A 15,669-nucleotide genomic window follows, 5' to 3' on the forward strand; every position below is an offset into this window, starting at 1 on the left:
TCAGGCAGCATCTATGGAGAGGAATAAACAGCTGACGTTTTGGGCCAAGACCCTTCATCAGGACCAATTCCATTATGTTTATTTTGTTAACTCAAGTTATGTATAGTTTATGTTAATTTATGCTGGCTTATGTTTGTCATGTACTGTGCTGCAAGAAGCTCATTTTCATGGTTTTCATGATAACGAACTTGAACTCTACAGCATCCTGTCCAGATCAAGTGTCAAGTGAAGTTTATTGTCATTTAACTATACACATGTATATAATGTATATAGAGAGTACATTTCATTGAACCAGGGTGTAACACACATAACACACAATAACTTAAGGTAAGGATAAAATCTACAGATGGACCACACATAAATAACAAAGTTAAGTGCATTAATATTAAATGCTGTAATGTATGGAACAGATTAACCAGTGACACTTTGAATATGATGCGGCAGGGAGCTCAGAACCCTAACGTCCTGGAGGATCTAACTATTTCTCATCCTGATCATTCTTGTTTTTATGCATTGTAATCTCCCGCCCGATGGTAGCAAGTCTAAGAGAATGGCGGATGGATGGGTGGGATTCTTAATAATGCTGAGGACTCTGTGTACACAGCGCTCCTGATAAACATCCCTGATGGATGGTAGGGAGACCCCTATGATTCTCTCAGCTGTTCTCACAGTCCTTTGTAAGAACTTCTGGCCCAAAGCTCAACTGCTCCCATACCAGATGGAGATGCAATTTGTCGGGATGCTCAAGTGATGTTCCTGTAAAACGCAGTTAATATGGGGGGGGGGGGAACTTGCTTGCCTCAGTCTTCCTAGGAAGTGGAGGTGCTGCTGTGCCTTCTTGTTCTGGGAGGTGGTATTAAGGGACAAGTGAGGTCCTCCGTGATGAAACTGGATGGCATTGAATCAAGAATTCTTTTGCTATCCTTACGTAGACCAGTTTTGAGGCCCCGTTTCTGAGGAAATGTGAAAAGATATCTACAAAGCAGAGGCAGGACTCCTGCGACAGCTCCTCGTTCCCCTGCAACTTCTTCAGCAACGGCTGCTTAATTGGCTCCCGGGTACAAGACCAGAGCTTGTCCTTCCCGCGGTTCTTTGTGATCATCACCCGGCTCAAGGTGTGTTTCGGAGGCGGTCTGGTAACAGAGAGAGAAACGTTTTGCAAAGCTCGCAGAAGCACAATTTAAAATACAAAGTTATGGGTTGTATAGATAGGCTAAACGCAAGCAAGCTGTCTACACTACGATTGGGTGAGGCTAGCAGTACAGCTCATGGGTTAAGGGTGAAAGGTGAAATGTTTAAGGAGAAAATGAGCGGGAACTTCTTCACTCAAACGGGTGATGAGAGTGTGGAATGAGTGTTGTGGATGCAGGTTGAATTTCAACATTTAGGAGAAATTTGGATAAGTACATGGACGGGAGGGTATGGAGGACTAAGGTCCAGGACTAGGAAGATTAATAGTGCACGGTCTAGGTGGGCTGAAAGGCCTATTTCCGTGCATTTTTTTTCTCGCTGAACATGGACTGCACAAGTCGATAGGGTAGCGAAGATGGTGCGCATATGCTCGCCTTTGTTGAGGAATTGAGTTCAAGAGTCACGAGGTCATGCTGCAACTTTATAAAACTCTGGTTAGGCCGCATCTGAAGTATCCCATTCAGTTCCAGTCGCCTTATTATAGGAAGCTTGTGGAGGCTTTGGAGGGGATGCAAAAGAGATTTACCAGGATGCTCCAGGATGAGAGGGCATTTGCTATGAGGAGGGATGGGCAAACTTGGGCTTTCTTCTCTGGAACAGCAGAGGCTGAGGGGAGACCTGACAGACATTTATAAGAGTATGAGAAGCACGTATAGAGTAGACTGCCAGTATCTTTAGAATCAAAATGTCTAATACTAGAGGTCTTGCGTTTGAAGTGAAAGAGAAGGTGACCCATGAACTCGCTTTCAAGGACACGTGTCCTTGATATTCATTGCCTAGATATTTATTATTATTTATTTTTTCTTTTGTATTTGCACAGGGTGTTGGGTGTGGTTTGTCATTGATTCCACTATGGTTCTTGGATTTACTGAGTATGCCCGCAAGAAAACAAATCTCAGGGTTGTACATGGTGACATATATGTACTTTGATAATAAATGTACTTTGAACTTTGAGACGTGTGGGGCAAGTTATTTGTTGAACTAAAAGCAGAGTAGTGGTCGCCTGGAATGCACTGGAGGTGAAGGCAAATACGACCGAGGGTTTTAAATAGGCAGATGAATGTGCAGAGAATAGAGAGATCTGGATTTTTCAGGGCACAAGGTATTAGGTTAGTTAATTAGCTTGCCTCAGTTTCCTGGATGAAAGGGCCTGCTCCTGAGCCACACTGCTTTATGTTTGTTGTGTACCCCACCCTCCCTCAGAGAACACACTGACCCCCATGTCCTCGTTTGCAGATGAGATTGCCCACCTGAAATGGTCATATGAGAACTCCTCCAGTGTATAGAGCTTCACCTTCTCCTCCGGCTCTCCTATGGACAGTTGCGATGTCTTGAGGGCTTCTTGCCTCTGACCTGGCGTCATGGTAACCAAGCACTGAAAGGCAAGGCGGGAGGAACACTCATTGGCAAGGGATATTTTCTCACGAGATACATCACTGACAGAGTCATACAGCACAGAAACAGGCCCTTCAGTCCACAACATCAATTCCAACCTTTCAAGCCATCAAGTTTATTGTCCTGGGCACAAGTAAAGTGAGGTACAGATACAGTGGGAAGCTTGCTTGCAGCAACACCCCAGGCACTGGGGTACAGAGAACACAGAACAAATTATATAAGACAGCAAACAAACAAAAATGAGATATTAATGTAAACAAAAATGACAATCAGAAACAAGTCCATGGTGGTGGAAAGGGATAATAAGTCAGCCATGATGGAATGGCAAAGCAGACACAATAAGCTTAATTCTGCTCCTATGTCTTGGAGAGGTAGGGGGAGGTGGTGGAGATATGTCTCTACCAAAGGAGGTGTAATGCTCTCCTTTGGCCTGCAGATCACCCTTGGGCAAGGTGTAGCACCACCCATCTCCCCCGCCCACAGAAGCCATGGGAACTGGTGGACAGCTGCACGAGCAGTTGGTTCATATCACAAATCCTGGTTATGTGACCATTGACACCAGGCAGACAATCTTTGAAGAGTATTGATGACGTCTTGTAAAGACACTGCCCAGAAGAGGGCAATGGCAAACCACTTCTGTCGAAAAATTTGTCAGGAACAATCATGGTCTTGGAATGATCATGATTGGCCACGTCATACAACATGCACATTACGAACGAACTACGTCTTATAGCGCAGGAGGAGATGGACAGTTCCCTCTGCTGCGGTAGGGTTAGGGTTATGCAGGGTCAGTTGAAGAATCTGGTGGTTGTAGGAAAGGAGCTGTTCCTGAATCTGGTGGGTCAGGAATTCAGGGTTGAGTTCCACTTGCCTTATGGCAGCAGTGAGAAGAGGTGATGACCCGGATGGTGGTGACAGATGTCACTGCTTGAGGCATCACTTCCTGTAGATGTTGTCAGTTATTTGGAGGGCTTTGCTCCTGATGGACTGGACAGTGTGCACTACTCTCTGCTGCCTGTGTGGTGAAATCTCGCACCAGGTGTCAACACAGCCCATTACTCACCCATACTAATGGCTGCACGATGACCACATTCTTCTGCCCCTTGACTATTTAAATGCCTAAGTGTCTCTTAAACATAGTAATTGTATCCTATTCCACCACCTCCTCTGGTAGCGAGTTCCAGATTGCAATCACTGTCTAAATGAATTTACCCTCAAGATCCCCTTTAAAACTCTTTCCTGTCACTTTAAACGTTCACCCTCGTTTTTGATAGAAGATGATCAAGGGGGTATTCAGAGCCAGTGACACAGCACAGAAACAGGGCACTAGCTTCCCAGCACTGAGGACACCTTCAAAAGGTAATGCTCTAAGGTGGTGGCATCCATCATTAAGGACCCTCATCACCTAGGACGTGCCATCTTCTCATTGCTACCATCACGGAGACTGAAGACAGACATTCAATGTTTCAGGAATAGCTTCTTCCCCTCTGCCAGATTTCTAAGTGGACAATGAATACTACCTCATTACTATTTTTTTGCTCCATTTGCACTACTTATTAAATATAAAATTTTAATGTATACTTCTTATTGTGATTATAATAATAATAATTTTTTGCAATGTACCGCGGCCGCAAACCAACAAATTTCATGACATACGCCAGTGATATTAAACCTGATTGATTCTGAAAAATAGTCAGAAGATAGGCAGCTGTGGTGAAGTCCCCTGGTGCAAGCTAACACAGATGTTGGTGACACAGATATTCAACACGATGTTGACGAGGTTGCATTTGGAATATTGAATTCAGTTTTGCTAACCCAGTAAGATGGAAGGAATACAGACGAGATGTACGAAGATGTTGCTGGGACTTGGGGGACTGAGTAATGGAGAGAGGTTGAGCAGGGTGGTATGAGGAGTGTAGGAGAACAAGAGATGTATAAAACCAATATATAGAGGTGTACAAATCATGAGGGACATAGACAAGGTGAATGTGCACGGTCCTTTTCCCAGGGTCAGGGAAACAAGAGCTAGAAGGCATAGAGAGGGAAGAGGGGAGAGATTTAGTAGGGGATCTGAGGGGCAAACTTCTTCACACAGTGGGTAGTCTTTAGGATGAGCTGCAAAAGGAAGTGGTTTGAGACAGCTGCATTAACAACTACTTGGACAGGTACATGGATAGGAAAGGCTTAGAGCAGGGGGCTCACAACCAGGGGTCCACGGACTCCTCAGTTAATGGAAAGGCTCTATGGCATAAAAAAAGTTTAGGGACTCCTGGCTTAGAGGGATGGGGACATATAGCACTAGCTTTACAGGTATCTTCGTCAGTGTCAACCAGTTGGGCATAAAGGTCCAGTTCAAAGTTCAAAGAATAGTTTATTATCAAAGTACATACATGTCATCATATACAATCCTGAGATTCATCTTCTTGTGGGCATACTCAATAGATCTAACTATAACAGGATTAATGAAAGATCAATCAGAATGCAGAAGACAACAAACTGTGCAAATGCAAATATAAATAAATACCAATAAATAATGAGAACATGTGATAATGAGATAGAATCCTTGAAAGTGAGATAATAGGTTGTGGGGGCATTTCAATGATGGGGCAAGAGAAGTTGAGTGCAAGTTATTCATTTTTATTCAAGAGCCTGATGGTTGAGGGGTGGTAACTGTTTTTGAACCTGGTGGTGCAAGTCCTGAGGCTCTTGTACCTTCTACCTGATGGCAGTCCTGGGTGCTGAGGATCTCCATGTCATATAACTCAAAGGCACAGGATACAACTGCAAGTTTGCTCAATTTTCATCATATTTTCATTCCTCGTCGTTACCAAGTTAAGGGTGACCCTGTCAGTGTCACCATTTCATTGCCCTCCTCCGTCCCCAATTGCCTCCAATCACAAGAGACCATCTCAGAGGGCATTTAAGAACCAAACTCACAGGTGAACCCGGAGTCACATATTGGCCAAGGCAAGGATGCCACAATTAAATGTGGAAGCTTTACAGGGAGCAGAGGAGATTTACCAGGATGCTGCCTGAATAGGAGAGCATATCTTATAAAATAGGTTGAGTGACTAGGGCTTTTCTCATTGGAGCGAAGGAGGACGAGAGGTGAACATGATGATAAGAGGCATAAGTCGGTTGGACAGCCAGAGACATTTCCCCAGGGTAGAAATGGCCAATGCAAGGGCACAACTTTAAGGTGATTGGAGGAAAGTATGGGGGTTGGGGAATGTCAGAGGAGGGTGTTTTTATATAAGAAAGTGACAGGTGGTGGTTGAGGCAGATACATTAGGGACATTTAAGAGACTCTTCGATAGGCACATGGATGATAGAAAAATGTAGGCTACGGAGGAGGGAAGGGTTAGATGGAATCTGTTAAAGAGTTGGCATGCTATTGTGAGTCGAAGGCCTGTACTGAGCCGTAGTGTTCTATGACAATGTCTGTGTCCACATCAAACACATTGGTGAGCCTGGAGAGATATATTGGCCCAGTTAGGGCAAGGATGCTAGAATTACTTCTCTGAAGGACACTACTGATCTGATTGGTTAGCATACCCGGTAAACTCACCACTATCTCAGCCGCTGGTTTGGTAACCGTGGGCAACACGTAGACGCATTCGGTTGGGAAGTCTCCCTTCTGTTTGGTCCTCTCATTGATGCCGTGGGCCCAGCCGCAGTTCATGACTTGCTCGCCTGTGTCGTGATCCAGGATGAGGAGGTCCCCCTTCAGGAAGCTGAGGAAGGTCATGTCATCACCAACTGTGTGGAGAACAGACAAGAGAAAATCTGCAGATGCTGGAAACCCAAGCAACACACACAAAATGTTGGATGAACTCGGCAGGCCAGGCAGCATCTATGGAACAAAAAAAAAAGAGTACAGTCGATGTTTTGGGCCGAGACCCTTTATCAGGACCGGACAGGGCTTCCTCCAGCATTTTGTGTGCATTGTGTGGAGAAAAGAGCTTGTCAGCAACTCACCAGGTTGAGGAGGCCCAAGGCAAGAGAACATGTGTTGAATAGCAGGATATTGGGATCGCTTGCCCTAGTTTCAATTCCCTATTGGAGCTGCACTCATCTAGGGGAGCAAAGTGCATCAAGTAGCCAGACATAAACAAAATCATGATAGTGTATCTGTTACCATGGTGCCATTACAGCTCAGGGCATCAGAGTTCAGAGTTCAATCCCAGCATCCTCTGTAAGGAGCTTGTATGCCCTCCCTATGGAATGAGTGTGTTTCCTCCCAAAGTCCAAAGACATACTGGTTACTAGGTCAATTGGTTATTGTAAATTTTCCTGTGATTTGGGTAGGATTAAGTCAGGGGTAGCTGATGGTGGCTGAAGGGTCGGTTCCACACTTTAACCAGTAAACAAATAAATAAATAATAATAAACAGGAGAGATTCTGCCGATCCTGGAAACCCAGAGCAACACAAACAAAAATGCTGGAGGAACTCAACAGGTTGGTCAACATCCATAGAGAGGAATAAAGAGTCATTTTCATTTTTTATATCTTTTTATTAATACATAATCATCTACAACTATAGAATAATACAAAATTTCAACAAATTAATATGTATACAATTAATAGAGCTGAAGAAAATAAACTAATCGTAATATATAAAAATGGAAAAAAAAGAGTCAACATTTTGGGCCAAGACCCTTCATGGGACTAGAATGGAAGAGGGAAGAAGGGATACGATGGTGAGGAGATGGGGCGGAGTACAAGCTGGCAGGTGATAAACAAGCCCTGGTGAGGGGGAAGATGGATAGGTGGGGGAGGGGGATGTTTCAAGTAAGGAGCTGGGAGGCGATAGGTGGAAGATTTAAAGGCTGAAGTAGAAGAAATCTGATAGGATAGGAACCAGAGAGGACTGAAGAGCAGGTGAGGAGAAGTCAAAGGCAAAGTAAATTTCTTATTAAAGTACATACTGTGTCACCATATTCTACCTTGAGATTAATTTTCATAGATATAAAATGAGAAAAATGATTTGTAGAGCCTTGAAAGAATGGCCTATAGGTTATGGAATCAGTTCAGTGTTGAGGTGATTGATGCTATCCACAATGGTTCAAGAGCCTGATTGTTGACAGGTAGTCACTGCTCCTGAACCTGGAGAGGGACCCAAGGCTCCTGTACCTTCTCCCTGATGGTAGCAGTGAGTAGAGAACACAGCTCGGATGGTGGGAGTCGACCTTGATGATGTATGCTGCTTTCTTGTTGCAGCGAGAAAGGGTGAGGGGGAACTAGAGAGGGGCAAGGAAGAGAGATAAGGTGGGGGGAGGGGGAAGGGAGAAATTTCTTCAAGTTAGAGAAATTGAAGTAGTGTGTATTCTCCCACCTCCTGACTTGTACCTTGTAGATGGTAGTGACAAGAGGTACAGCAAGTTAATCATTATGGAATACCTGTCCTCTGACCAGCTCTTTTAACCACAGCATTTAAGTAACTTGCCCAGTTGTATTTCTGATTATTAGTGACTCCAAGGATGTCGATGGTAAATAATAAATCTCACGTCTCCCCCCCTCCTCTATTCACCTATCCTGCTGAGTCTTAAGTTATTCCACTTCAACAATTCTATTCCATGTCCCACACGGCCACCATCTGGGACATGTCCTCTCCTCATTACTACCATCAGGGAGGAGACACAGGAGCTTGAAGACAAACATTCAATGTTTGAAGTTTCTTCCCCTCTGCCATCAGATTTCTGAACGGTCCATGAACCCCCGAACACGACCTTGCTTGTTTGCTCTCTTTTTGTACTACTCATTTTTATTAAATATTACTTACAGTAACTTAGTAATTTTTTTAATATTGCACTCTACTGTACAACTACTACAAAACAGCAGATTTCACAATATGCAGTCAGTGGCCAAATTATTAGACAGAGGAGTGGAACCGAGTGTGGTCTTCTGCTATTGTAGCTCACCCACTTCAAAGTTCGAAGTTTTGAGAGCTGAGAGATGCTCTTCTACACACCACTGTTGCAACACATGGTTATTTGAGTTCCTGTTAATTTCACATCAGCTTGAACCGGTCTGACCATTCTCCTTTGACTTCTATCAATAATGAGGCATTTTCACCCATAGAACTGCCACACAATTGATGTTTTCATTTTGTTTTTTTTATAAAAAAACACACCACTCTCTGTAATCTCTACAGACTGTTGTGGTGCAAATCACAGGAGATCAGTGGTGTCTAAGATGTTCAAACCACCCCATCTGGCACCAGCTATCATTCCACAGTTTAAGTCACTTAGATAACATTTCCTCCCCATTCTGGTCTGGTGTCTGGTCTGAACAGCAACTGAATCTCTTGACGATGTCTGCATGCTTTTATGCTTTGAGTGCAGCCACATGATTGGCTGTTTAGATATTTGCATTAACGAAGTATGCATGCGTACTAATCAAGAAGCTACTAAGTGTATATCAGTGATAATAAACCTGGTTCTGATTCTGGGAGGGACGAGCTTAGGGTGGTGGACAGGGTGAGATTCCAGCAGACTACTTTGCCCTGTCATTAGAGTTCTGAATGGTCCATGAACTCATGAACATTATCTCGCTATTCATCTTTTGCACTATTTTTATTTATATTGAAAATTATACTGATTTGTTATGCCTGCACTGTAATGCTGCCACAAAACAAGTTCAAAGTGCCAGTAACATTATACTGTTGTACACAGGCATGCACCTCTCACAATCTTCTTTGACCTCCTGTTGTCAGGCAGGGGTACCACAGCGCAAGAGCTGGAACTGTCAGGCTGATTAATAGCCTCTTCTCCCAGGCTGTTAGACTCCAAACACCCTCCTGCCACCCAGCAGACACGTACAGCCTCTCTGAAGGCCTTGTCGTTTCTAAAACCCCCCCCCCCCCCCCGTAAACTCCCCAACTCACAGACACACTCTCATCCTGTACTGGTCACTTTTCCTCTTTTATTGCTGCTGTTTCACATATTTATCCGACCGCTCATTCTATTATAATAGCGTCAGTAACATTATACTGTCTTACATAAACATGTACCTCACACTTTATGGTCAACCTGTCAATCTTCAGTCCATGTCACTCAGAGAGTTGTGCTAATACTATTTTGTGAACGCATGTGCTGGATTGTAACTGTATGTGTTGTGTATGATTATATGTACTGTGTTAGACTCCTTGGCCCCAGAGGAATGATCTTTCGTTTAGCTGTTTACATGTGTATGGTTGAATGGCAGAAAACTTGAACTTATGTCAGTGACAATAAATCTGATTCTGAAACAGAAATAATGGAGACCACGGCCACACATCCTTAACGATGGCTGAGGAAACAGATACGATGCTATACAACATCAACAGAAGTCTGGAGTTCCAGAAGTGAAAACAAGATCCTGGAAACATTCAACATGTCAGGCAGTATTTATAGTGAGAAAAACTAAGGCAATACTGAATTGTTGAGTGTGGGTCTTCAGGCGGCTGGAGGTTAATAGGTTTTTGGCATCAAAGATTATGGGAGGAGAGTGGTGTTGTGAGGGAAATCAGCCATGATCAAATGGTGCAGGAAACTTGATGGGCCAAATGGCCTAATTCTGTTCCTGTGTTTTTTGATACTCTGATGCTGCTGCAAGTTTTTCATTGCCCCTGCACACACACGTACTTTCACACATGACAATAAATTATACCTTATAAACGCAATAAGTCCACCATCCACAGTTAGGAGGACTCTTGGAAAGACAACTTGGTGCACGTGAGATACTGGATTGAGAAGCGGTAGACTGTCATTTTTATCGGGGTATGGAATTGGAAAGTGCAGATGAGAATGAAAGGAGAATTTTTCACAAAGGGCGTGACGTGGATAAACCCCTGGCTCATTAGTTAACAGAGGCCAGGCAATCAAGAATCCTGGGGCACCCCAACACAAACTTCGAGTGTCAGCAGCTCATTTCGTCACACCCACCAGGGCTTGGGTTGTCCTGCAGCGCGACAACGAATTTTGACCTCATCCTCAGTCCTTCAAGGAACGTCACCACCAGGTCACGGATGTCCTCTGCGTTGTTGGAGGTGAAGGTGTACTCATCGCCTTTGATGGTTGCCAGGGTGAAGCTCTGGCCCTGCATTTTCCCACCCCTGGAATGCAAAAGCAGATCTTTCAACAGTGTAACACACACAAAATGGTGCAGGAACTCAGCAGTTCAGGCTGCATCAATGGAGGAAAATAAACAGTCAACATCTTGGGCCAAGACCTTTCAATAGGATTGGTTTAAGATGGCGCTACTGATGATGGATGACTACTTACTGGCAGTTCATAAAGCATGAAATACTTTATTAATAATACTTTGTCTGTGGAAAATTATGGTAAATTATCACTGCAAACAATGAAGAGGCAAGTGGAGGTGAGGTTGACTTGAATAAGAGTAAGGTGGGGGGGAGGGGAAGGAGTACAAGCTGGCCGGTGATTGGTGAGGGGGAAGGTGAGTGGGTGGGGAAAGGGGATGAAATAAGAAGCTGGGAGATGAAAGGTGGGAGAGGAAAAGGGCTGAAGAAATCTGATAGGATAGGAGAGGAAAGGAAAGTGGACTATTGGAGAAAGGAAAGGAAAGAGCAGCACCAGAGAGAGGTCATGGACAGATGAGGAGAAGAAAAGGGGTAAGCGGGGAGCCAGAATGGGGAATGGAAAACCAGAGAAGGGGAGAGGGGAGAAATTACAGGACGTTAGAGAAATCCATGCTCATGCTTTCAGGTTAGAGGCTGTCCATACAGAATATGAGGTGTTGCTCCTCCAAATTGTAAATGGGCTCATCACGGCAGTAGAGACAGCCATGGATCCACATGTTGGAATATGAATAGGGATTGGAATTGAAACGGTTGGCCATTGGGAAATCTGCAGGATCTCATGTTCCTTAGCATTTTCCTTAGATACCAGCAACCTTCCAGTATTTGGGGTCAGAGTAACACCTCATAAACAGGCTCTTTCGCCCAACTTAAGTGTCATAAGAATCATAGAAAACTAAAACATAGGAAGAGGCCCTTTGGCCCATTCAGCTTATGCCAAACTGTTCTTCTGCCTAGTCCCTTCTCCATACCTCTCCTTTCGATGTACTTATCCAAACTTTTTGAAATTAAAACCTCCTTCAGCACTTTCACGAGCAGCTTCTTCCTAACCTATGACCTCTAGTTCTAGTCTCATACAACCTCAGTAGAAAAAGCTTGCTTGCATTTACCCTATCTGTAGCCTCATAATTTTGTATCATCATCATGTACCATGTTGTATGATGTAGACAATCATGGTCCCATGACCATGACTGTTCTTGGCAAATTTTTCTACTGGCAGTGGTTTGCCATAGTCTTCTTCTGGACAATTTTGTATACCTCTATCAAATGTCCCCTCATTCTCCGACCCTCCAGGGAATAAAGTTCTATCCTATTCAGCCTTTCGCTACAATTCAGAAGCCATTCAAGGTGCCTACCTAAGCTAGTCCCATTTGCCTACATTTGGACCGTGTCCCTCAAAACCGTTCCTATTCATGTATGTACTTACTGATTATTCTTTAAACATTGCTAGTTGTACCTGTCTCAACCACTTCATCTGGCTGCTTGCTCCATATGCACCTCTGCTTAAAATTATATCTCAGGACCTCTTTAAATTTGCTCCCTCTCACCTTGGACCTCTGACCCTCACACATTGTCCTCCAATAATGGGGGAAAAACTGGGTACGTTCACCCTCTCCATACCCCTCATGATTTTATAGCCCTCAACAATAGTCCCTTTTGCCACTGAGAGGTAACTAAGTCCTTGCCTGCCCAACCTCTCCCTGTAACTCAGGCTTCAAGTCTTGAAAACATCCTCAAATATATTCTGTATTCTTTCCAGGTTAATGTTTTCCTTCCTATAACAGAGTGACCAAAACTGCACACAATACTGCAGGTGCAGCCTCAGTAATGTTCTGTTCAACTTCTAAATGATAAATAATAAACTGATGGAGTCTACATAGCTGGCAAAGAGCAAGGGTAATCTAATTCTGTTCTCAGCCAATACCCTTGGGTGAACTTCCAGCATGTGTAGGGGTTGAGTTCACTGAATTGGGCAGAGTTGGGCTTGCCCCCTGGGCCATTTGTTTGCTGAGAGCATATGTTTTCCACCCATAGAGACATTTGAGAAACTTGTATAGATAGGCACATGGGAGATAGAAAAATAGAGAGCTACGTGGGAGGGAAGGGTTAGATTGATCTTAGAGTAGGTTTAAAAGGTCAGCACAACATTGTGGGCCGATGGGCCTGTACTACACTGTAATGTCCTTGTTCTACACCCTCAAATCTAATAGTAATTTGGGATTATTCCTAGGATTAGGCTGGACCTCACCTGGAGTTTGGCAGGGAGTAGAACGTTCTTTGAATTTTATAGGAGCACCTTTGAGAGGGTCCTGACGAGCTGCATCTCCATCTGGTATGGGAGCAGCCAAGCATCGGACCAGAAGTCCCTACAAAGGACTGTGAGAATGGCTGAGAGGATTATAGGGGCCTCCCTATCATCCACTGGGTACATTTATCAAGAGCTCTGCATATTATTAAGGATCCCATCCATCCAGCATCCTCTTTGACTTTCTGCATCAGGCAGGAGACTCTGACACATAAAAACTAGAACGGTCAGGAAATAGTTTCTTCCCTCAGGCTGTTAGGCTGCTGAACTCCCTGCCGTAGTGTGTTCAAAGAGTCCCTGGTTAATCTGTTTTGTATCTTTCAATATTTAATTTATGCAGTTCACTTTGTTTACTTATGTGTAATTCATTGTAGATTTCATCCTTACTTTTTATAAGTTATTATGCGTGTTACTATGCTTTACATCTTGGTTTGGAGAAACATTGACTTATTTGATGCTATACATCCCACTCCCACCACATTTTCTTTGCTTAGAGATACAGCATGATACAGTCGGCCTTCCTTATCCGCGAGGGATTATTTCCAGGACCCCTCGCGGATACCAAAAAACGCGGATGCTCAAGTCCCTTATTCCACCTGTCTCAATGCGGTGGACATCAGGACTCAGCGGAACCCCAGACCTTATTTAACCTGTCTCAGTGCGGTGGACATTAGGACCCGGCGGCGGAGCTCTGAATCCGCAGTGTTTCTGTTCACGAAAATAATCACAATCGTGATTGAAAATAAAGTGGAAATAATAAAGCGATTGGAAAGAGGTGAAATGCCATTGGTCATTGTAAAAGTGTTAGTCAGTCAACGATCTGAACAATTTTAAAGGATAAAGTGAGAAAGGCCCTGTCCTGATGAAGGCTACAATTATTACTAAGCAATGCAGTGGTTTAATTATTGGGTTTTGGGATTTTGAGTTTTTGATCCTCCACATCAACCCGGCATGGATGGAGAGCGCACTCGATAGCGATCTGTCACTGGATCGAACTCGGGAACTTCCATTCCGAGCCCGGCGCTGAAACATACGCTCTTAAGTGTTTTATATGCATAGAAAGGTAAAACATATACTATATACTAAGACAAATATTTGACTAACTGACGCTAAATAATACTGGATGTACCTGTTCCGACTTGCTTAGTAAGAGAACTTCCGATTTTTTTCAATCTTGATCCATGATAACCCACGCACACCCTCCCGTATACTTTAAATCATCTCTAGATTATGTATAATACCTAATACAATGTAAATGCTATGTAAAATAGTTGTTATACTGCATTGTTTAGGGAATAATGACAAGAAAAAAAAGTCTGTACATGCAAGTGCTGGAAGAGCACTTCCGGATTTTGTGGTTGGTTGAATTCGCGGATGAGGGCCGACTGTACTAGGCCCTTCCAGCCCAAATGAGCCTGTGCCACCTGGTTACATCCATGTGACCAGCTTCTAACTGATACATCTCTGGAACGTGAGGAAACTCAAGCTCCTGGAGGAAACCCACGCAGTCACCGGGAGAACATACGAACTCCGTACACACTGGTAGGAATTGAACCCGAGTCACTAGCTTCTTGCATGGTACACACCTGCTGCTGGTAACAGCAGTGATTTCTGGGAAGGAAAGTTCCAGAAGGACTTGTTCCTGCTCATCGACGAAGTAGACACCAGTCCAGTTGACTGCAACGATTACGTCGTTCTTTGGCAGGCTTGGTCCTGAGGTGAGAGATTGAAAACAGTGGTTATGAAGAATTCATGGTCTAGTGAATGGGTCCCAGTCTCAAAACCTCCCGAGGCAATGAACCAGGGGCCGGCACGGACAGAAGTGGGAGAGACAGACAGTCTCCTCATCCCTCTGCCTGATCTCCCTAAGAGGGAGTATATAGGTCCTAGAGCCAAGGATAATCTCTTCTCCATCCTTCTCCCACTTAGAGGAGTGGGAGAGATGGCTTATTGCTTGGACTGAATGGACCCAATTGACAGGCACAATGAGTTACCAAGGGGGGAACTGACAGACACCCATCAATTACCAAGCAAGGCCTAGTCATCGAGTCCCACACAGACTGTGGGCTAGACCTGATGAGTCATCTGGTATTTTACAACTCGCGTTCTCAGTATTATTAAGTTTTTCATTTTTACAATTTGTCCTTTTTTTCTGCACATCGGTCTTTGTGTGTTGTTTTTCCATTGATTCTAAACACAAGACATTCTGCAGCCGCTGGAAATCAAAGGTAACACATACTAGAGGCTGGAGGAGCTCAGCAGGTCAGGCAGAATCTATGGAAAGGAATACACAGTCGACATTTCAAGCCAGGCTGCAGACTGGATCGCTGCCTGTGTCATGTGCTAACGAACGCAAGAATAGCATGATCAGGCGTATTAATGGGTGGCTGAGAGATTGGTGTAGGGGGCAGGGATTCAGATTCCTGGATCATTGGGGCCTCTTCTGAGGGAGGTATGACCTGTACAAAAAGGATGAGTTACACCTGAACCCAAAGGGGTCCAATATCCTAGCGGGCACATTTAATAGAGCTGTTAGGGAAGGTTTAAACTAATTTGGCAGGGGGATGGGAACCAGAGTGATGGGGTTGAGGAAGGGGAAAACAGAAATAAATCAAAGATAACGTGCAACAGAGATGATAGAAAAAACAGGCAGGAGATGAGGCATGATCACATACAGTGGGGATGAGCTACAGGGCAA

The 15,669-nt window shown here is 44.1% G+C and overlaps 1 protein-coding gene across 4 annotated transcripts in view; it reads right to left on the bottom strand.

Moving 5' to 3' along the window:
- The window catches only part of myo7aa (myosin VIIAa), a 274,145-nt gene that overhangs the window by 38,468 nt on the left and 220,008 nt on the right, over window positions 1-15,669 (bottom strand). For all 4 annotated transcript variants that reach the window (XM_073044265.1, XM_073044264.1, XM_073044263.1 and 1 more), the window contains 5 exons: window positions 14,558-14,684; window positions 10,512-10,681; window positions 6,155-6,345; window positions 2,442-2,566; window positions 976-1,133 (listed from right to left, as the gene is read on the bottom strand). In XM_073044265.1, coding sequence (XP_072900366.1) covers window positions 976-1,133; window positions 2,442-2,566; window positions 6,155-6,345; window positions 10,512-10,681; window positions 14,558-14,684 — 771 coding nt within the window. The remainder of the gene's footprint in view (window positions 1-975; window positions 1,134-2,441; window positions 2,567-6,154; window positions 6,346-10,511; window positions 10,682-14,557; window positions 14,685-15,669) is intronic.

The sequence above is a fragment of the Hemitrygon akajei genome, chromosome 4, assembly GCF_048418815.1.
Source record: "Hemitrygon akajei chromosome 4, sHemAka1.3, whole genome shotgun sequence".
Classification (NCBI taxonomy): Eukaryota; Metazoa; Chordata; class Chondrichthyes; order Myliobatiformes; family Dasyatidae; genus Hemitrygon; species Hemitrygon akajei.